The sequence below is a fragment of the Camellia sinensis genome, chromosome 5, assembly GCF_055761805.1.
Source record: "Camellia sinensis isolate YWXY chromosome 5, ASM5576180v1, whole genome shotgun sequence".
Lineage (NCBI taxonomy): Eukaryota > Viridiplantae > Streptophyta > Magnoliopsida > Ericales > Theaceae > Camellia > Camellia sinensis.
The window spans coordinates 120,133,852-120,156,590 of record NC_138965.1 but is presented as its reverse complement, the minus strand read 5'-3'; the positions used below and the strand labels follow the sequence as shown (position 1 = coordinate 120,156,590).

Here is a 22,739-nt window from a genome sequence, read left to right as displayed (position 1 = left end):
AAGATAATAAACAACTACCAACATCCACGGACACATGTCCGGATCACTATACAACAAGGGTAAACCTGGGATCGCTATATGGAGCACATCCCCTTTCTACTCCCAATTAATCATACATATACAATGTATATAAATACATTATCATATTCAATGATAACCAACCATGGACTAGTTTCAATTCACCTAATCCACATGCAATTTCTACAACAATCATGGCTATCCTCCACCGATAACCCAATACAGTTATTTCTAAATAGATATACAATCTCATGACAGATAATTTATTCAAAATTTTCAAAGGTGAGACATATCACCTATTTAATTTCACCATCTATTTCAATACGTGTCGAATTCCATGTTTACAACATCAATTTCGTTTATTTATACAAAGTAAATATAATACTTATTCTAGGGCAAACTCCATCTTTTCCCCAAATCTCAATCAAGTGCCAAAATCAACAATCTTGACATCACACAACATCATTTTTAAACCCCACAATCATTTTCTTCTCATTCATCAAAAACCCCTCTTTCCATTTTATACCCAAACCCTAGATTTTACTTAAAACAACTTCAAATCACACTATTGTTACACAAATGACAAATATCTATGCTAAATATCATGTGAAGGTATAGAAGAATCCCTACCTCAAAGAGAGAAGACGAGTCAAGCAAGAGTGAAACTCGGAGAACATTGAAACCAACTTCTAATCAGATCAAAATGAAGGTCTTGATGCACTCTACCTTTTTCTCAAAGGCACTAGGGTGAAAAGATCAACGGATCTAGATGAAATCTAAGAGAGAATGTGAGTTTTAGAGAGAGAAAGTGTAGATCTAGGTTTCTGGAAAGTTTTAGAGAGAAAGAGAGAGAGAAGTGAAAAAGTGATACAAATATCATCTTCATGGACTGTTATATACGCAATCCGCTCGAGCTTGGAAATTGACGCTTGAGCGTCAGACACAAAGGTCCGTTCGAGCGCAAGAAGCAACGCTCAAGCGTGGAATACACAATTCCAGAAGTTATGCAGACGAAGGACCCCGCTCGAGCGCGAGACTGGACGCTTGAGCGTCCAATGCACTTTTCTAGCATTTGCAGATCTGCAAAAATACTGAAAGTTGACAAATCTTTGCCCGAGGGCAAGAATGGCCGATCGAGCGGAGGAGCAAAATTTGTGAAGCTCGCTCGAGCGCAGGAATGCCCGCTCAAGTGGAAGAGCCAAAATCTAGGCATCACAAGTTTGGAAAAACAAGCAACCAACCTGTTCCAAACACACAATCACAACCCAATAACCAAAATAGGGGGGGGACAAGGGAAGCAAGACATGAATAATCATTCTAAACCTTGCCAACCAGGGTCCGGAATACAACAAGTAATGGGTCAAAACCGGAATCGCTATATTTTTTATCAAAAAATATGCAGAAATTGATTTCCTTATAGTAAATTAAGATCATGGTGCCAAAATTTGATATAAATTTAAGCAAATAAAAAATAAAAAATTTAATTGATAGTTTCTCGACTTCAATCTACTTATTTTGTGATTTTGTTCGAAATCATATAAAGAAAATTCATATTAAATTTACAATAATTTATCATTAAGATACACTTATCTCTTGTATATGTATTAATCTACTATAACTATATGATATGTCTTTTTGCGAATTACAGTGTTGATATCCATCATCCACAAATGGCGAAATTCTTTGTTTGGCCTTTATCTAGATGAGCCGAAGGAAAAAAAATTAAACAATAATAATAATAATAATAATAATAATAATAATAATAATAATAATAATAATTATAATAATAATATAACCAACCAAAATAATTAAATTAAGTCGTGTATCTTAATCAGATCAAGTGGACCACATAAACAAGTAAAAATAAAACAAAAAGTTAATCCTTTAATTTTTCCAAGAAATTATAGGAACATGTTCCTTTAGGCAATGTTTCAATCTTGGATTTATGGAATAAAAAGGTGAAAAAAAGAAAATAAAAGAAGGACAGATGAAAAAAAAAAAAAGAAAAGAAGAAGAAGTCTATACTTCATTTCCTTTTCTTCTCCTTTTCCTATTTTTTCCCCCTCCACAAATCCAAATTCCAAACACAAAAATTTCCAAATAAAATCACTTTGGTTGTGTTCACTATTCCCCCTCCCCCCTCCCCCCGCCCTGTTAAAAAAAAAAAAACACACACACACCATGAAGGCACTTAACTTTTGTGTGTGCGTCTGTCTATATTTACTGTCACAAATTTGAGAACTATTAAATTTTGATTACATAAGCCATAAAAATAAATAAAATAAAAAGGCACAAATTTTCATATATATTAAATTTTGATTACATGAACCATATTAAAAAAAAAAAAAAAGCACCTAGGTTTCACCATGTAGTTTTATTGCCTCAAGCTATTCATAACAAAACTTGTACAAATAACATGAGTATTATTTGGGTAGAAAGTCACATAATGTGTATATATATCTATATATTTATATCTTCATCTACAAGATTCAAAACAAAAACTTCTCACACAAAAGATGTTGGTTCATTGTTAGTAAAGAAGAGGCCAGAAGGCCCATCATTAGGCAGCAGGGCTAGCTTCACAGGACATTGAGCACCTTGTTCTGTAGTTAGTTTGCCGATGTGGTTGTTTATATCTGTTTTAACCAAACCGGGGCAAACACAGTTGATGCGGAATGTGGGATACTTCTTGGCCAGAATTCTTGTGTATGCATTTATGGCTGCTTTTGACACTGTATATGCAGACGAAAAAGTAGGCCAGCCTTTGATTTCTAACGTACCTTCTTTGAAATCTTTTAGAAACTCATTTAGTACCTCTTCTACTCTCTCCTCTATAAGGCTTTCGACATCATTCAACACTTCTTTAGCCCATTCACTAGGTATTAACTGAAACAAAAAATTGAGAAAAACTAAGATCAACTACAATTGGCAAAAAAAAAAAAATTGAAAATATGAAAACAAAACATCCACATCCATGAGAAAGGAAATGTACAGACCACACAATACAAATCAGCACTTTGCTCAACTCCCTTTGATTTCATTATGAGACCACATAAAAAGTGAGTTTTTGCAAAGGATTTCTTTTGCCACTAAATTGAACATTCTTAGCAACCAACCCTGAGGAACACATTTTTAAAATATGGGAGTTCAAAATGGTTTTTACAGTTGGATTATAACTTTCAAAGAAACAAATATATATATGGCTTTAAAAAAATGTTTTCTCAGGGGGTTCACCACTAATCATTGAGTAGTGTCACCCATGTATCTTGACTAAACATAACCGCCCTAACCTAACAACAATACAACATTGATAATTACTTTTGGTAAGAGATAGTTAAAACTTTTGCTTTTTAATCCAAATTTGAAAGCTAATAAGGCTGTCTGTGTAAGTTTGTTTTAATTAGAGTGCAAATTTTGTACTTACGAAAGAGGGTTTGGTTAATTCTATACCTGTAGCCTGCCCATGCTAGAAGAGACATTTACAATCTATAGCGATCCCGGGTTTACCCTTGTTGTACAGTGATCCGGACATGTGTCTGTGGATGTTGGTAGTTGATTATTATCTTGTTTACATCCTTTTTACTTCGTATTTGAGTTATAGGATGTGTTAGGCAAGTTTGTTACAGGTTGGTTGAGTTTAGAAACCAAAACTAGTTGCCCAGATTTTGACCTGTCCGCTCGAGCGGGGGTTTTGGCGCTCGAGCGGGAATTGCACCCATCCAATATTTCCTGTGCAGTGTTGGACGCTCGAGCGTGGTATTGGCCGCTCGAGCGGGGTTGTGTGAGTGCCGCTCGAGCGGGGAGTTAGAAGCTCGAGCGGAGACCTGGTTCTGTAAAAGTTCTAGGAGTGTGTATCCGCCGCTCGAGCGGGATTGTTGACGCTCGAGCGGGAGTCTGTGAGTGACGCTCGAGCGGGGTGTTTGACGCTCGAGCGGGGCGACTGGGTTTAAGTTCCGTGTTTTGACTTTTCAAATCACTTTTTCACTTTCTCTTCTCTCTCCTACTTTTCCAAAAACACCATTGTTGAGCCTCTCACTCTAGAACTCTACGTTCTCTCTAGGTTTTGATCTAGTAGGAGTGATTTGCTCATCTTTGGCCTTTACAAAAAAGTTGTTGATCGTCGAGGGCTACATTTTAATCTGAAAATTTCGAGATTTGGAGCACGTTGGGTTTTGTCATCTTCTCCCTTGGAGCTCCGAATTTGAGGTAGGGATATCCTACTCCTCTCTATGGATTTTGTCTTTAAATTTTGGTATTTTGAGAGGTTGGGGTTGGTTTGGTGATTTTGTGAAAGATTGGGGCTTTTGTGTTATTTTACAAAAGTTAGGGTTTTATTTATAATAAACCTAGATGTATGTTTGGTATAGAGAAATGGAATAAATGTTGAATCATTGATGAAAATGGGACCTAAGGGTTGAAATGGTAATTACGGAAAATGACCTAATTACATTATTTGATTAATTGGGATGATTAATTGTGAGAAATGAGGAAATGAAATGGAATTGTTGAGATTGGGAGTGCATGGGGTTAAAGGGTGTAGTTGGTTTGTTTATCACACACCGAATTGAAATGTTGATTGAATATCCATTTGTGCATTATTTTCTGTTTAGAAATAATTGCTTTGGGCTATCGGTGGAGGATAGTCGTGATTGTTGTAGACAATGCATGATGATTAGGCAAACGAAAACTAATCAATAGAATGTGTCATGGAATTTGACGGTTGATAGAATACATTAACTGTATGTATTGGGTGATTGTATATAGAACCAATGTGTTTGTATACGTTATGTGTAGAGGAGGAGATGGGGGATGTACTCCGCGGTTTAGGGGAAGATAGGGGATGTACCTCTAAACCGGATAGTATTGGGAGAAGATAGGGGATGAACTCCGTAGATACAGCTCATATGCTTGTCTGGAGAAGTGAAGATAGAGCTCTTATGCTTATCTTTGTGAAGTGTGGATATAGCTTATATGCTTATCTGTGAATGTGGGATATTGTTGTTATACATATCTGTTGAGAATGTGGATATAGCTCACATGCTTATCTGTGAATGTGGGATATAGTTTTTATACATATCTGTTGAGATGATGATAGAGCTAATATGCTTATCTGTTGAAAAAGGGAAAATGAAAAGTAACTTGGACTCATAAGTCGTATGACATAAATATGTGATTTATGTGAATGTATAAGTGTTGGCCATCTATCAATTGCTAATCTTTTAGTCATTGTTCATGGTTGGTTTAGTGTATTTCTACTGGGCTGTGGCTCACCCTATATGGGAATATCATTTTCAGGTACAGGTAGCATTCCACCTCCAAGGACATAGCTTGGGAGGCTAGAGGCGGACATACTTTTGTCGTTTTATTTTATATGTATTACATGTAAATTCAGGCCAAGGGCTTAATGTGTAAATGAGTTAGCACTCTTTTGTTGTAACCAAGTGTTAACTTGGAAAGCTGTAAGCCCGTAGGGCATTTTGCTTTTGTTGTTAACATGTAATACTTTTGTAATGAAACTCTGATGAATGTAAGATTGTGGGATTTTTATATATCAATGCATATTTATTTGATGGGTTTAATGTAGTTATTTTGAGGGCGTTACACAATCCTTGGTGAATCAGATAGCTGGAGGAGAGGAATGAGTGCTTCGATCATCCTTCTTGTGCCGTAGTAGTTTGTTTGCAAGCATTCATTACCCAACTCGTAGCTTGGAGTCATTATTTTTTTCCATGAGCTCACGATGCATTAACGCATTAATGAGATCATTCAGTAACAATCCTTGCGTTTTCTATTACCTATTACCTAAAAAGCATAATCCCTGCCCTGTTTTAACTTTTGGATTAACAGCGAAAGCATGAAATTGGAAGACAATTGAGATGATTTTGACCCAGTTTATAAACTATACTCTGAACACTCTCCACTCTTTTCAACCACTTTTTTCTTTCTCCTGAAATATAATGACTCATTTTTTTAAACATGAAAGAATTATTGAAAAGGAGTACGATGACTTTTGGGATCTTTTGATCTTGTAAATTATGCACATGAATCATCTTAGAGGTTGTCACACATGAGGCAACAAAAGGTTTCTCTAACACAGGTTGTAGGAAAACCTTGCCCAAATATATATATATATATATATATTAATAAAAAGCGCACTTTTGCTCTCTTGCTTTTCTATGTGGAATCATTCAATGTTAAAAGTGATCTGCAAGAAAATTTAAAGATTAGGTATAGATCATAACTTTTTCATGAAAAAATCATGCAACTTAGTGAGACAAAAGAAAGAAAAATAGAATATTAGTGGCCATTAGATGTATGCATCAATGGAATCACAACGATATGAATTTACTTGAGGGAAAATGACATGAATCATGCATAAAGACTCACCCAACTACCGTCCGATGACTGCAAAGAATCCCAATCCATCGTGACTCCAACAATTCCAGCATTGTTCACCTACAATAATTCAAGCTTTTTCATTACTTCGCAAAAAATCACTGGAACGTTCAAGGAAATGAGTAATAGATCTTTCTAGAAATTTGGATTGAAGGCCATATCTGCCTCTCACTAATAAGTAAATGCATAGTTCATTCCATATTTTCACTAATCATGCAATTGATGACAAGAAACACAACTAATTTTCCTGTTTAATAACATAACCATACTGATTTTCATTCTATCTAGACAACCAAACATGTATTGCCAAAGTTTATTAGAATAGTAATTCTAATTATAAAATTTACAATTGAGGTAAGCTTATCGCTGTTGACTCAGACTGCACAAAAACTAATGATAATTATAAATTAAATAAATAAAAATAGAGAATTTGAGAATTGGGTTGTGAATCATACCAAGATATCAAGCCTTCCAAATTTGGACTTGATAAAATCAGCAAGGGAAGCAACACTAGATGGGTCCACAACATCAGGTTGACAGAACACCACATGATCAGAGAGGCCATCACTTTTGAGTTTCTCAAGGGCTTCGAAACCCTTCTTCTCATCTCTAGCAGTCAACACCACTATGATTCCCTTAGAAGCTAATTGCCTACATATCTCAAACCCTATTCCTTTATTTGACCCTGCTACAACTACATACCTACACAGAGACAATATAACACAAACAGTTGGTGGGTGTGAAAGTTGAAGCTAGAATGAAATTGAGTGAAAGAGAATTCAAATGCTACAAAAGAAGCAAAGATACACCTCTTTGTTGTAGTGATTGCCTCTGCCATTTCTGACAAGATGGGATGTGCTTGAGGAATGTTAGCTTTAGTTCACCTCTCAACCTTTGGTTCTTTTATTGATAAACCAAGATAGTTTTGCTAAGGGGAAAGCACCATTAAATTCCTAATTTGGGAATGTTAACCCATTTAGTCCCGACATTTTTTTGTTGGACTAATAGGTCCTATTTTATGTGTAAATACATTAGTACTCATTTTTTTACGTGTCTGGGTCAGTAATTGAAGGGGTAATTTTGGATTGGTGTTTATATATAATTTACCGAATTGCCCAAGAAGCTTACTATAGGCCTTTTTTAGATTTCTCTCCTTTCCGAACATTAGCAACATCAACTACATCACCAACATTACTAAAAAAACATCATCAAAAAATAGCAACATCATAAAAACATCATCCAACATCATCAAAACATTGAGAACATCAACATCATCAAGCATCAACAAACATCAAACATCAAAAAACATCATCAAACATTGAGAACATCAACAACATCATCAAACTTGTGAATATCATCAACATCAACTACATCTTCGAACATCATCAAACATCCGCAACATCAATTACATCTTCAACATCATCAACATCCTTCAGATTATCACCCACTGTTTTGACAACTTTACTCCGCAACAATAAATATAAAAACTTTACTCGAATTAACGTCCTTATTGAACCCTTATGAAAAAATATAAAAAATATATATATAGTGACGTTATGAACATCATCAAAAATATATATTAAACCCTTATGAACATCATGATGTTATGAACATCATCAAAAACATCATCAACGTCCTTCTTCTTCACCCAATTCTCCGAATCTACGCCGCCATTTGACTCGAAACCCACTTTTCTCTCTCTCTGATTCTTAAATCTCCGTCCTTTAGAAGGAACAAAGCTCTTATTCAAAACCCAACTATCAGATTCATCAGCTCTAGAATCGGACCCGAAAACCCCCCCTCTCTCCCCTCTCTCTCCTCTCCTTTCAAATCCATTACTAGAAACAGACCTCTTCGTAGACCCCCAATCATCGACCTCATCGGCACGAGAAGGCGCTAATTCTTTACTCGAATCCCTATTAAACCCTCCTCCTCCTTGTCGACGCGACTCATCTGAAACCCTAGAAGACCCCCACCTAGAATTCGAACCCTCCTCACCTCTATTCCTATCGTAACCGTACGATCTGAATCCACCACCGAGCTTGGACTGGTCGAGCTCCTCGGCGGTTCTCTAGCGCGGACCGATCGGCAACGACATGAGATCTTCGGCGGTGAGGCCTCTGGTTTGGGTGGTCTGAGCCGGTTTGGCGAACTCGGAGAGAGGTATGGCTTGGGGCTTCTTCTTCTTGGTCTTGGTGGTGGCCGCCGCAGCGAGGCAAGGGTTCGGATGTTGATGTTGTGATGTTGTTCAATGGTGATGTTTTTTTTTGAACATGTTCAATGGTGATGTTTGATGATGTTGATGTTCTCAATGTTTTGATGATGTTTGTTCAATGGTGGGTAAAAATGTAAACTTTCTATACAATATATCAAAAATATATATCATACAAAAAATAAAAATGACTAAATGGTTTAAGAAAAAACACTTAGGACTAACTACAGCAACATTTATCAAAATGGGATTTATGAGTAATTTTAAATACCTTTATTTATAGTGTATGTATATGCTAGGTTAGGGTTTAATTTGTGTTTGTTATAAATTTTTGTGGTGTTTCAATTATGTGGCGGTATATATGTAAGTTATGGTTTCAATTAATCGTTCTTTTACTTATACGGAAATTGGATATAACTCATTTGTATAGGTGTGAGATTCACAAAAATGTACGAAATGTCTCATGTTATAGGATTATATTTATGTGGGATTGCTTTATTTGTTCCTAATCTTCTTCTTAAATTAATGTTGGTTTTGAATTTTTGGGATGTTCTTTGATTATGCTTCGTTATGGTGGTAGAATCAATAAATTATTGGGATTGGACAGTTTTCAATCTGTAATTGGATTTGACCGTTTAATCCGGCCCAATGGACCTATTTTTGGGTTCTGTTTTAATAAATTAAACCGTTTACATTTTAGAGTTCGTCGAGTGCATTATTCTTACAAAAAATCAAATCAATGGAATAACAGAAAACACGTGTTGGATCAATTTTGTATGAAACGTTTATTTTCTCACCATTTATTTTTTTCATACAAAATTGATCCAAACACATGATTGTCGTTATCCGATCGACTTAATTTTTTATAAGGAAAGATATACTAAACGAATTCTAAAATATGAACGATTTAAATTATCAAAATCTGATTTAAAAGTGTGTTCACAACGCCTAACAATACCTCTCTAATAGCCATTAATATTATTTCATTTATTATAAAAAGTGGCTTATTGAGGTATCCAAATCCAAGGAGGAAATAATCGTCATCACTTAGGCTCTTGTCCGAGTAATCATCATCAATTACGTGACAAGGTCTCGATTTCATTTTTATTTTCTAAATTATTCTTAATTTTTTAAATTTTATTCTGAAACTATTAATTTTATATACTTAGTTCAATTAAAAATAATATGTCCAAATTAGTAATCGTTGAAACCTAAACGAACAAAAATTAATTATATAATTTGAACAATCTAAGCCTTCGTTTGGTAAACATATTGGGACTAAATAAACACATAAGGATAAAAAAAAAAAACTACAAAATCACTGATGGTGGGATTGTTTGTTACAACTTTTAGAGGGTGATTATAACTTATTTTGATTTGAAAGTTTGTGCCAAACTATTTGGTGCAGCTTCTGCTTATAATTTATTAGGTAAAAGTAAATTAAATAAACTAAAAAAAATAATTATTTAAAAATTAGAATAAAAGTATTTTTAAGGGAGCCTTATTTATAAGTCTTTTTTCTGACACTTATAGTAGGCTAAGTCTTGTGTAATTTCTTATAGAGTCTCAAGTGTTATTTAGATATGAATGTATTCTACAAGGTCCTACATAAACGTAACGTGACGTGACACTTACATAAACGTAACGTGACGTGACACTTACATAAACGTAACGTAACGTGACACCTACATAAACGTAACGTAACGTGTCACGTTACGTTTCGCAAACTTAATGAGTTTTTATTTTTTTTAAATTGAATGTGAAAATGTTGCCGGTTTATGTTGGTGTCGCGTTACGTTTCATATAAATATGATCTATGGTAACATTCAATATCCTATATATAGATCATAGGTGTCACGTTACGTTACGTTTATGTAGATATGATCTATAGCAACATTCAATTTCCTATATAGGAAATTGAATGTTGCCATAGATCATAGATGTCACGTTACGTTTATGTAGGTGTCACGTTACGTTACGTTTATGTAGATATGATCTAGGTAACATGCAATTTCCTTACCATAGATCATAAGTGTCACGTTACATTTATGTAGGTGTCACGTTACGTTTATGTAGGTGTCACGTTACGTATAAGTGTCACATTACGTTTATGTAGGTGTCACGTTACGTTATGTTTATATAGATATGATCTATGGTAACATTTAATTTCCTATATATGGTTTTACTATTATTTATGATATTAACAACTAATATTGAGGGTAAATGTGTCAACAAACTTCTCACAAAACTTATGGGAACATAAATTTTTTAGTAAAACCATATGTAACATGAGTCTTCCTAATAGGACTTGTAAATAATTTTTCCTATGTTTAACTTCTATCTTTTAATTATAACTTTTAACTTAAAAAAAGTTTCCCAAACAGGACCGCTATCTCATAATAACAATTTTAATCCTACGCCATTAATTTAATATTCTGTGATATCTTTTTGGATTTTTTTCAGTCCATAGTCCATAGACTTTTCCATTCAAATTTGTCTACCAACCAAGGCGAATAATACAACAATGATAGAGACCATTAATTTTGGAACTCTAAAAAGACCACTAATGACATAGCACTCAATAAAAAAAGAAAAAAAATACAACACCAAGGCCAAAACATCAAATCATTCATGGTGGGGCCTACTACCACATCATTAGTGGTAGCACTAATTAGTGCTCCCACTCATTTTCCCGAATAATAATAGTCGCTTATGTCACAAGCTGCGTCATCACTTATGTCACAAGCTTTTGAATAACGGTGGTAGTACATGTCTCAATTAATATACTAATTAATATATCAATCCTAATTACAATATTGATACCACTCATTAAACAAATTATAAATATAAAAAATCTCGTAAATTATGTCATATTATCAATTAATATACTAGTTAGTACACTAATTGATGTATATAGTATTATTATCAATTGATATACTAGTTAGTACACTAATTGGTGTATATAAATAGTATTATTATCAATTGATATACTAGTTAGTATACTAATTGGTGTATATAAATAATGTTATATGCATCAATTAGTGTACTAACTAGTTTACTAATTGATGATGTGATATAATTTAAGAAGTTTTTAGTATTTATAATTTGTTTAATGAGTATGATCAATAATAATGTTATAACTAGTATTGGTACACTAGTTAATATACTAATTGATACATATAACACTATCACAAGCTTTTAGGTTTTGAGATTTTTTTTCGACAAATTACACTTTGATCCTTAAAATAATTCTCTCACTTTAACCTCAAATGTTTGTAATAATTTTTTCCAACTATTTTAAAACAAACGTCTATTTAATTTTGAACAAAAAAATGTCGTTTTTCTTCCAATGAGCTGGTGGCAGCCACATATGATATAATTATGTTCATTAGGGCGGACTGGATTAAATTGGATTAGTATTCTTATAACTAATAGTTCTAAGACTACGAATCCCTTTAGATTGTGTATCATATTCTAAGTTTGGATTCAGTTAGGATTATAAGGAGGGATTAATAGTCTAAACTTTGGGTTAGTCCTCCAATTTATATCTCACCCCCTATGTGGGATTAAATAGTCTATCATATGTGGGATACCATATCCAAATGAATTATTAGTCTGTACTTCAATTGTTTAACCAAACATCGGATTAATAATTTTATTGGACTATTAGTCCAATCCTAAGCTCATGTCCACCCATACAAATATGACCACAATGGATAAATTATATTTTGTGCCTAGTTTCACAATTAATTTTTTGACTAAAATAATAAAAAATTCATTAAAAAAAAAAGAAAAAAAAGAGTAAATTAGAAATATACCTTTGAAAAATTACATGAACTTGTAGAAATTTTTTAACAAAAAAAATATAAAATTTCTAATTGTATCTTATACAATAATAAAATTACATAAATAAATAATTAAAATAAATTTCTAAAATCATTAAAAAATTATCAATTAACTTGATGATTTATTAATAAAAAAGTCATTTGTTATGAAATTAGAAATTTTAAGAGATGAAATGTAATTTCTAAAACCAAAAAGTGATAATTCATATTTTAAGCAAACCTCAAAAAGTGTATTTGAAATTTATCCAAAAATTAAAAAGTCAAAATATCATATTATAAACACTAATCAATTATTTTTCCACACTAATCAATCAACTTTTTTATTTTATTTTATTTTATTTTTTACACAGCAGGAGGAAAGGAATAGTCCCAGATAATAAGCTCAACTAAGGGAAAAGGAGGAGAAGAGGCCCAGTTGAGTCCAAAACATCCACTAAGAGCAGATTTTGCCACCCAATGCGCAACCATATCTGAAGACCTAGGGCTCGAAGAAAAGAATTGCCAACGAGAGGCCATGAATCTGATATCCCTAATAATCACAGCCACATTCCAAGGAGGAACATTCTCTAAATCACTTTTTCTCTTACCATTATTTATGCAAATGACTATTTTAGCTGCCTTTTAATTTTTTTGTGAAAAGACTAATAAAAAATAGTCAACTTTTTTTGTAGTGATTTTTTTTAATTTTTTAACTATCTTAACCTATTACCAAAACAACCCTAAAAAAGTATTCCAAATACTAATTTTTTTCACTTACTAAAAAACTAAAAAAACCAAATTACTAAAAAAGTCAAATTACCAAATTAACAGTTGCCTCGTAAAACATACTCATGAACCCTTAATTAGACCTCTAATCCCTTTAAACCAAAAAGATACAATTTGTCCAAAAAGATAACTATCTGTCAAAATACAATACAATCACACAACACATGCTACTGGTGTGCTTCCTGCTTGTGAGGTAATACCAAATGTAAAAACATATAATTCACATTTGACAAAGTTGGTTCCTAGCCAATAACCTAAACCCCCTTTTATCCCCTCCCTCCTCCTATTCCACCCAGGCCTTCAATACCATTCCTTTTTAGCAAGTTCCAATAAATGAGGCCGAAATCATCAATGACTGATCAAATTACAGTATTTTGAAAAAGCTTTAAAAAATGCAATAAGATTAACAATCCATGACCAGAATCTTACTTAGACAAAAGGGCTTTACAAAGAACTGCAGGGGGGTTCATTCTTCACTCCTGACTTCCTTTCTCCAGTTCTGCCATTTCAGTCGTTATTGTTTTAGGCTCGGAAAATTACACTAACATAATAATAATTAACCATGAACATATGAATGGTTGTAGAACATCGAGACAGAGTCTGCAAAAAAATATCTTTCATGGAGAGAGATAGTCACATAATAAGGGATTCAAGGACTGAAAAAGATAACAAGAATATAAGCTTTCTTGATGGTGGTGATTGGAATATCTCCAATCCTTGATGTTTTTTGTTTTTTTTAGTTAATTAAATTTAAATTTGATAAAAAAAATAATAATTAAAATTTATTTTAATTTTTTTATCACAATGTTTATCAAATCAAGACAGGAATATATTTTTTTTCCATCAAATTGATAATTCATGAAAATTGAATTTGATGAAAATTTTAAAAAAATAAATACAGGGACAATAAAAAAAATTAAAAAATTAAAAAAAAAACTGAAGTAATTTTTGCAATTTAAGGAAAATTATTTGGAAAAATTACAAAAGAACTCAAGGTTGACATTTGTAATAAAATAAATGTCGAGTTTTTAATTTTATTAATTTAAATCATAATCTTTTGATTTGTTTTTAATTTAGGGTTGGTTTGGGGTGTCCTAAAAAAGTGCACTTTTTGTCTTTTTACGAAAAGATGTGCAGAAAAGTAGAGAGGTGATGTGATGGAAAAAAGATAAAAAGATAAAAAGATGGATTATATAGGTTATGCCAAACCAACCCTTAAATAATCTATCTATTTTTGTTAAGTAAAGCCGAAGAAATATAATATTTTAGTCATTAAACTGAATTAAAAATAATATTTTATGTATACTTACATTGAGTTTAATGACTAAAATATTTTTTTTTTCCAGTTAATATTACTTAATAAAAACAAGTGAATAGTTTAAATTAAAAACAAATGAAAAAATTAATATTTAAATTGAGAAAATTAAAAATTGAAATTTTATTTTATTATAAGTGTCAAATTCAATTTTTTATTTATTTATAATTTCTCTTCAATATTTTAATTGTTGGGTTCAACTTATTTAAATCACAATGGACGACGCGGACAACAACAATAAAAAATCAAATGTTTTAATATGATTCACTACATTCTAACAAAATACATTTTTTTTTAAAGGTTTAAATTTTCAGCATTAGTGGGTTCATTTTGGGAGTATCTCGAGATTTTTTAGATTACTTCTGCGTAAGCGATGACGATTATTTGTCATTACCCTAACCTTGTACAGACTTGATGAATAACAGAATCAATCTCCTTTTTAAATAATTTTTTTTTGATAAATATTATAAATTACACAATCTTATACTAATATTTAGGGGAAAGTTTAAAAAAAAAAAAAGGATTTGAAAATAAAATTTTAATTTAAACAATTTCTCTCTTTATATTAAGTAAATTTGATAGAAAAAGAGCTATTTTAGTCATTAAATTCAAGCAAAATGGCATTTTAGACATTTATTGTAGGATTTTGTTAACCAATTCCTTAAGGACACTTGTTAATGATGCATTAAATTATTTCAACCACCTTCACTATTATAGTAGATAGAAAAATCTATAAATGATATTTGAATAATGCTATATGTACCAATTGATATACTAATTAGTATACCAATTGATGATGTGGCATAATTTAAGAGATTTTTAGAATTTGTAATGTGATTAATGAGTGGGGTCAATAATAATGTCATAACTAGTATTGGTACACTAGTTAATATACTAATTGGTGCATGTAGCATCACCGATGATATTTTAGATATTTTATGTACACTTATATTGAGTTTAATGACTAAAATAATTTTTTTTTGGGTTAATATTACTTAACAAAAACAAGTGAATAATTTAGATTGAAAACAAATCAAAAAATTAATGTTTAAATTGAGAAAATTAAAATTTTATTTTGTTACAAGTGTCAAATCCTAATTTTTTATTTTATTTTATAATTTCTTCACAATATTTTGATTGTTTGGTTTCAACTTATTTAAGTCGATGACAAAAAAAAAAAAAAAAAAAAAAAATTCTAATGTTTTAATATGATTCACTATGTTCTAACAAAATACATTTTTTTAAAAAGGTTTAAATTTTCAAGCATTAGTGAGTTCATTTTGGGAGTATCTTGGGATTTTTCGGATTACTTTTGCGTAAGCGATGATGCTTATTTGTCATTACCCTAACCTTGTACAGACTTGATGAATAACGGAATCAATATACTTTTTAAATATTTGTTTGATAAATATTATAAATTACACAATCTTATACTAATATTTAGGGGGAAAATTTAAAAAAAAAAGAAAAAAAAAGAAAGAAAATTCAGGATTTGAAAATAAATTTTTAATGTTATCAATTTAAAATCTTAAACTTTTGACTTATTTTCAATTTAAACAACTTCTCTATTTATATTAAGTAAATTTGATAGAAAAAGAGCTATTTTAGTTATTAAATTCAAGCAATTTAGCATTTTAAACATTTAATGTAGGGTTTTGTTAACTAGTGCTCACTTGTAAACAAGACCTTTTAATGTATACCTACATGAAATTTAAGGACTAAAATACTCTTAATCTGTTGATTTTACTTAGCAAGAATAGACGAATGATTTAAATTGAAAATAAATTGAAGGATTAAAATTTAAATTGACAAAATTTTAAATTTATAGTTTATTTTATTATAAGACTTAAAGCTTGAAGGTTTTTTTTTTTTTAATTTTTTATAATTGTCTTTAATATTTATTAAAAAAATACAAAAATGTTAATATTTAACAATATATGTATAGTCTAAAATATAATAAACAATAACACTACATCCATCGAATTTGGGCTTATCCGATTTGTCCAAATATGTTTGCTCCAGTTGCCCCAAAGTTGTGTGGGCTTCTTGCACGGTCATCCAAGTGGTCATTTGGCCATTCAATGGTGACAATCACAGTTGATAAGGGTGATACCAGTCATTCGGGAGATCGTCCGGCCGGTCAAAGGTGACAGTCGTAGTTGACAAGGGTGACGTTGGTCATCCAGGCAGTCATTTGAAAGGCCATCCAGCCTAGGGATGCCACGTAATTGACGCAGAATCGGACATCCTATATTCGGTGGATCAATTATTTTCCTATTATAAAAAAGATATTGATATTCTAAAAATATTTTGATCCCAAAAATAAAATAATTATAAACAACACATGTGATATGATGTGATTATGACACAAATTAAATTAAAATATCTATTAATATGAGTAGTTAAAATCAATTTGTTTTATGGTATGAAATATGTATGATACAAATCAATTTGTCTTATGGTATGAAATAGTTATTTAGGAAGGTTAAATTTCTCTCATGTTAATATTTTAATATGAGAGAATTTAAGAGGTTTGTAGGATCAATATAGATTTAATTTTGATGATTCGAATTGATTTATTATTCATGAAAAAAAATTAATTTCATCTAATAATCATAATATTTTCATTTTTCGTATTTATTTATGAAAAAATGAATGAAAAAAATATTTTCAAAAATAGACTATATTTTTTTTTTAAAGGCATACACAATAAAATAAAAATATTATAATTATTGGATCAATTAATTTGTTTTATAGATAATATATATTAAAAATGGGAGATTGACCAATAAGTCCTATGTTTTGAACTTGTAATCTATATAGTCCCATATTTTTTCTTGTGATCCATTTAGTCTTTTTAGATGTAACGCCCTCGAAATAAAACAATAAATACATCCCAGAAGCATATACATATACATCAGCATAAATTAGAGTGTAAAGTCTTTCCATTTCATAATGTTTATAGTACAAGAGGGTTTAACAAAATAAGTACCTTAAAGGCTTACACCTTTCCAAGTCTTGACTTGGTTACAAGAAAAATGAGACTAGCTCATACCAATTAAAGCCCTAGGCTACACAAAAAGAAACAAAACAAAGAAGCTCTAGCTTCCCAAATGTCCCTCTAATGCTATTGCCTTAGTGGAGGGATGCCATCGTTACCTGAAAATGTTTTTCCCAAGTAGGGTGAGCCACAACCTAGTAGGAATAATCTAACACAATATAGAGGTTTAACAAAGATATAAGTACTTGTGTATACATAATGCCCAGGATAAAACATTCATACTTTTATATTGTCATAGAATTCCAATTTCATATTCCATTTCATCTTCCTCCAATTCATTTCAATTATATGAGTCAATTTCATAATTTCTTTAACAATCCAAATGAGACTACAACTCAATGGTTCAACAATCACATCATCAACATACAAACACTTCAAACTGCCATTTTATGGATACTTCATTCGCGAGATCGGCACCCATGTATAATTTCGGAACTTTCACCCAAGACACTCTAGCCAGCTTAATTATAATAGAGTCCATCCCCTTTCTCCTCCTAAACAATCATTCATACATATGCAATGTATTAAAACACATAATCATATGTGGAGTATATCCCCTTTCCACTCCCAAATAATCATACATATACAATGTATATAAACATAGTCATATTCAATGACAACTAACAAGAGATTAGTTTCAATTTACCTAATCCGCATGCAATTTCTACAATAATCATAGTTATCCTCCACTAATAGCCCAATACAGATATTTCTAAACAGATATATAATCTCAAGGCAGATAAGTTATCCAAAATTTCCAAAGATGTGAAGCATTACATACTTGATTTCATCATCTATTCCAATACTCGCTCAATTTCATGTTTACAACACCAATTTCAATTATTTATACAAAATAATTATGGTGATCATTTTAGGGTAAAAAATCCCTCTTTTCAAAATAAAAATCCAAATACCAAAATCACCCATTTTGACATAACATGACTTCATTTTCAAACCCCATGTTCATTTATTCATTTCCACCAAAAACCCCTCTTTCACATTTTACCCAAACCCTAGGTTTGGCTCAAAATACTCCCAAATCCCACCATTGTTACACAACCACAAATAGCTAAGTTAAAAATCATAACAAAGTGTAGAAAATCCCTACCTCAAAGAGAGAGGACGAGCCAAGAGAGAGAGAAACATCAACGATGCCGAAATCCAACTCTACTCGGATCAAAGTGAAGATCTTGAGAAGTTCTAGCTTCTTATCAAAGGATGTAGGGTGGATAGATCACAAGATCTAGGTGGAAAAGTAGAGAGAATGTGAGTTTTAGAGAGAGAGGCTCTCAACTTTAGGGTTTTGGATGAAAAGATATGAAAAAGTAATGTAAAAAGTGCTTTTCGCGATCTGATATACACATAGTCTGCTCAAGCGTCAGACACAAAATGATGTTCCACTCGAGCACAAGAAAAGGCCCGCTCGAGCGCAAGACACACACCTCCAAAACTTTTGCAAATGACAGACGAACCACTCGAGCTCAAGAAAGGACGCTCAAGCGCTCACCCGCTCAAGCGTAGGAAACACCGCTCGAGCGTGAAAGACACCCCTCCAGCACTTTTGCAGACGTGCAAAGTACTAAGAGTTTGCAATTCCCGCTCAAGTGCAAGAAAGGTCACTTGAGTGGAGGACCAAAATATACACAGCCCGCTCAAACGCAAGAATGGCCGCTCGAGCGGAGGAGCAAAAATCTAGGCAACAAGGTTTGGGAAAAACAAGCAACCAACCTATTCCAAACGCAACAACAACAACCCAAAGGCCAATTTCAAAGAGATACAAGGGAAGGAAGAAGTAAACAACAATATGAAAGCATTAAACCCGAGTCCGGAATACCACAAGAGTCGGGTCAGAAACTGGGATCGCTATAACTATGTAATGACTCATTTGTCCGCCACATTAGAGTGTCACATTTGAAAAAAGTACACTAAAGAGTTTTTTAGTGTCACATCATACCTGCCACGTTAGAGTGTCACATTTGGGACAAGTACACTAAAGAGTTTGTAATTTTTTTAGAGTGTCACATCATACCCGTCACGTTGGAATGTCACATGTCACATTTGGGAAAAGTATATTAAGGAGTTTTTCAATTTTTTTAGAGTGTCATATCATATCCGCCACGTTGTCACATTTGAGAAAAGTATATTAAGGAGATTTTATTTTTTTGAAGTGTTACATCATACCCGCCACGTTGTCACATTGGAAAAAGTACATTAAGGATTTTTTTTTTTTGAATAAAAGTTTTGAAGGTTCACATCATATCCACTATGTTGTCACATTTAAGAAAAGTACACTAAGGAGTTTTTAATTTTTTTGGAGTGTCACATTGTTGGAGTATCATATTAATACCCACCACATTGGAGTATTATATCATATCTATCACATTAATAAAAGGATATAGTTGTCTACCAAAACACTACCAAAATAAAAAATAGGACCACACATAAAGAAACTCCCCACTAATAGAACTTAACAGATGAGCAATGATACATCCATCTAATTTTGGAGCTCTAATTGAGCTCTAATGATGTGGCATGGAATAAAAATAAAATAAAATGAAAGCCAAAACATCACATCACAGTAGGGTCCACTCCCATTAGACTTCATTAGAGCTCCCAATCATTTTTCAAAAACGATTATATGGGACTTTCTAGGCTTGAGACATTTGTTTGGTTTGGCTTTAAAAAAACAAAGGTTGAGACCAAAGCTCACACTTCTCTGAAACATCCCATATTGTGAAGCAATGGCAGAGAAAATCAGTACAACTAAGAGGTAATTTTTTCTTCTTTTTGTAGCATTTAGCTTCTTTAACTTTCACACCCACCAACTGTTTGTGTTATTATCTGTGTGTAGATATGCAGTGGTTACAAGGGAAAATAAAGGACTAGGATTTGAAATATGTAGGCAATTAGCTTTTAAGGGAATCATGGTGGTGTTGACTGCTAGAGATGAGAAGAACGGTCTGAAGCTCTTGAGAAACTCAAAAGTGATGGCCTCTTTGATCATGTAGTGTTCTTGCAGCTTGATGTTGTGGACCCATCTAGTATTGCTTCCCTTGCTGATTTTATCAAGTCTAAATTTGGAAGGCTTGATATCTTGGAATGATACGCAACCCAATTCTCAATTTTTTTTTATTCATTTATTTTAGAGAAAATATCATTTTGCCACCCAAACTTTCACATGTTTTTCAATTTGACCCCTAGACTTCGATTAATATCAATTTTACACCTAAACTTTCAAAATTTTGATCAATTTGGCCCCTGTCGTCACAGTCCTCTATAATTATGCTGACATGGGAGATAAATTGATTTTTAAGGTATAGTTTGAGGCGGGCAAATTGATTTTTAATTTAGGGGGAAAATTGATCTTTAAGGTATAGTTTGGCTGGTAAAATGAAATTTCTAATGAACTTTGGTGCCACGTCAGCACATTCCATCCAATTGTAGACGGAATGTGACGACAGGGGCCAAATTGATCAAAATTTCAAAAGTTTGGGTGTAAAATTGATATTAATCAAAATCTAGGGGTCAAATTGAAAAACGAGTGAAAGTTTGGAGGGGGCAAAATGATATTTCCTCTTTATTTTACGATTATGATTATTTGTTTTTGCAATCTTAGTCAACAACCATAGCTTACCTGAATTGTAATTTTAGTATTATACTATTAGACGATCTCCAATCATTCATTTTTTTTAAATTTTTATGAAATTCAAATTTGATGAAGGATCTAATAAGTTCTCAGTTTGATTAAAAAAATGACTCTCACTTGATTTAATTAACATTTGATGAAAGAATTGAAGATGATTTTTAACATTTTTTCATCAAATTTAAATTTGATGAAAGAAAAAGTGAAGGATTGGAGATGCTCTTATAGTATATAGTTACTATGTTGATATCTTGGTATGATTCACAAGTTGTTTTTCGAAAAATAGTTGCAATTTCCATAATGGTTGTGGTGGTGCGGTTGCGGAGTGTAAAAGCCATACTTGAACGATTGCGGTAACCGGAACCGTAAATTTTTTAATTCTTCGCACAATTTGAAAAAAAAATTACCGATACGCATATATATTTTTTTCAAGTCACATTTATTAGGATTTAAAATAATTTTTTATCAATTTTTGTTAGTTTTTAAATATGATCTAATATATTTCATTTTTTTAAATCACTATAAAAGGAATATTTTATATTTTATTTCAATAGTTAATTTTTTTATGAATGATTGATTTTAAATGTCTATAAAATTATTTTTGACCAATACTTGAACTAACTAAATAAAAAATATTTTCAATTATTAAATGAAATGATTATAAAAAAAAATTGTGTCATAAACAAAAATTATTTTTGAGCTAATATTTTTTTTATTAGACATTTTTTTAGACAACACTTTACAGCTAACTAAATAAAATTATTTAAAATTAAGTATTAAATGAAATGATTATAAAAAAAAATTTGTGCCATGCACAAAAATTATTTTTGAGCTAATGATTTTATTTTTTTTTAAAGACATTTTTTTAGACAACACTTTACAACTAACTAAATAAAATTATTTACAATTAAGTATTAAATGAAATGATTATAAAAATCTATAACACCCCTAAAATATAACAACAAAACCATCTCGCAATATTTACTAATTAACAATATATTTCAGAATATAATATCTTTACATCCATATGATCTAGTTGTACAAAGGATGACACATGCAACTATACATTCATAAGCCTTAACTGTGAATCTATAGAATGTGTCATAAGCAAAAGATATGAAATAAGAGTTAAACAGATAAATGAATGTCTTAATGGCTACAACTTTTCAAGTCGATACTTGGTTACAACAAAAGTGAGTTTGAAACTCAATATAAATAAGGCCCTTGGCTTGTACGAAAATAATTACAACAATATTAAAAGAAGTTCTTGGCTCCAAGTCCTTTCAAACCATGGCCTTGGCAGAGGCATATCATCAGCACCTGAAAATGGTTTTCTACGTAGGGTGAGCCAAAGCCTAGTAGAGAAACTCTATCATCGTGTATGAATCTTAATAAAGCTATAAGGTGAATGCATATGTAATGCTCGTGTCAAAACATTTTACATTTCTTTCTAAAAACCATGCAATACCAAGTTTATATCATAG

The 22,739-nt window shown here is 31.8% G+C and overlaps 1 protein-coding gene across 1 annotated transcript; it reads right to left on the bottom strand.

Moving 5' to 3' along the window:
• Positions 1 to 2,523: 2,523 nt before the first annotated feature.
• On the bottom strand, positions 2,524 to 8,133 carry LOC145790368 (short-chain dehydrogenase/reductase 1-like). The gene is made up of 6 exons (XM_082868104.1): positions 7,224 to 8,133; positions 6,870 to 7,116; positions 6,394 to 6,474; positions 5,814 to 5,836; positions 5,623 to 5,725; positions 2,524 to 2,937 (listed from the first exon to the last, which is right to left on the bottom strand). The coding sequence occupies exons 1-6, from the start codon at positions 7,250 to 7,252 to the stop codon at positions 2,524 to 2,526; spliced, it is 897 nt and encodes a 298-aa protein (XP_082724230.1). The 5' UTR covers positions 7,253 to 8,133.
• Positions 8,134 to 22,739: the final 14,606 nt, after the last annotated feature.

Coding starts and splice junctions, on each gene's coding strand:
- LOC145790368 (XM_082868104.1), bottom strand. CDS start 7,252: ATGGCAGAGGCAATCACTACAACAAAGAG. Junction 5,726..5,813: donor TTATGCTTTTTAGGTAATAG/GTAATAGAAAAC, acceptor AATGACTCCAAG/CTACGAGTTGGGTAATGAAT. Junction 2,938..5,622: donor TATCTGATTCACCAAGGATT/GTGTAACGCCCT, acceptor TGCCAATTGTAG/TTGATCTTAGTTTTTCTCAA.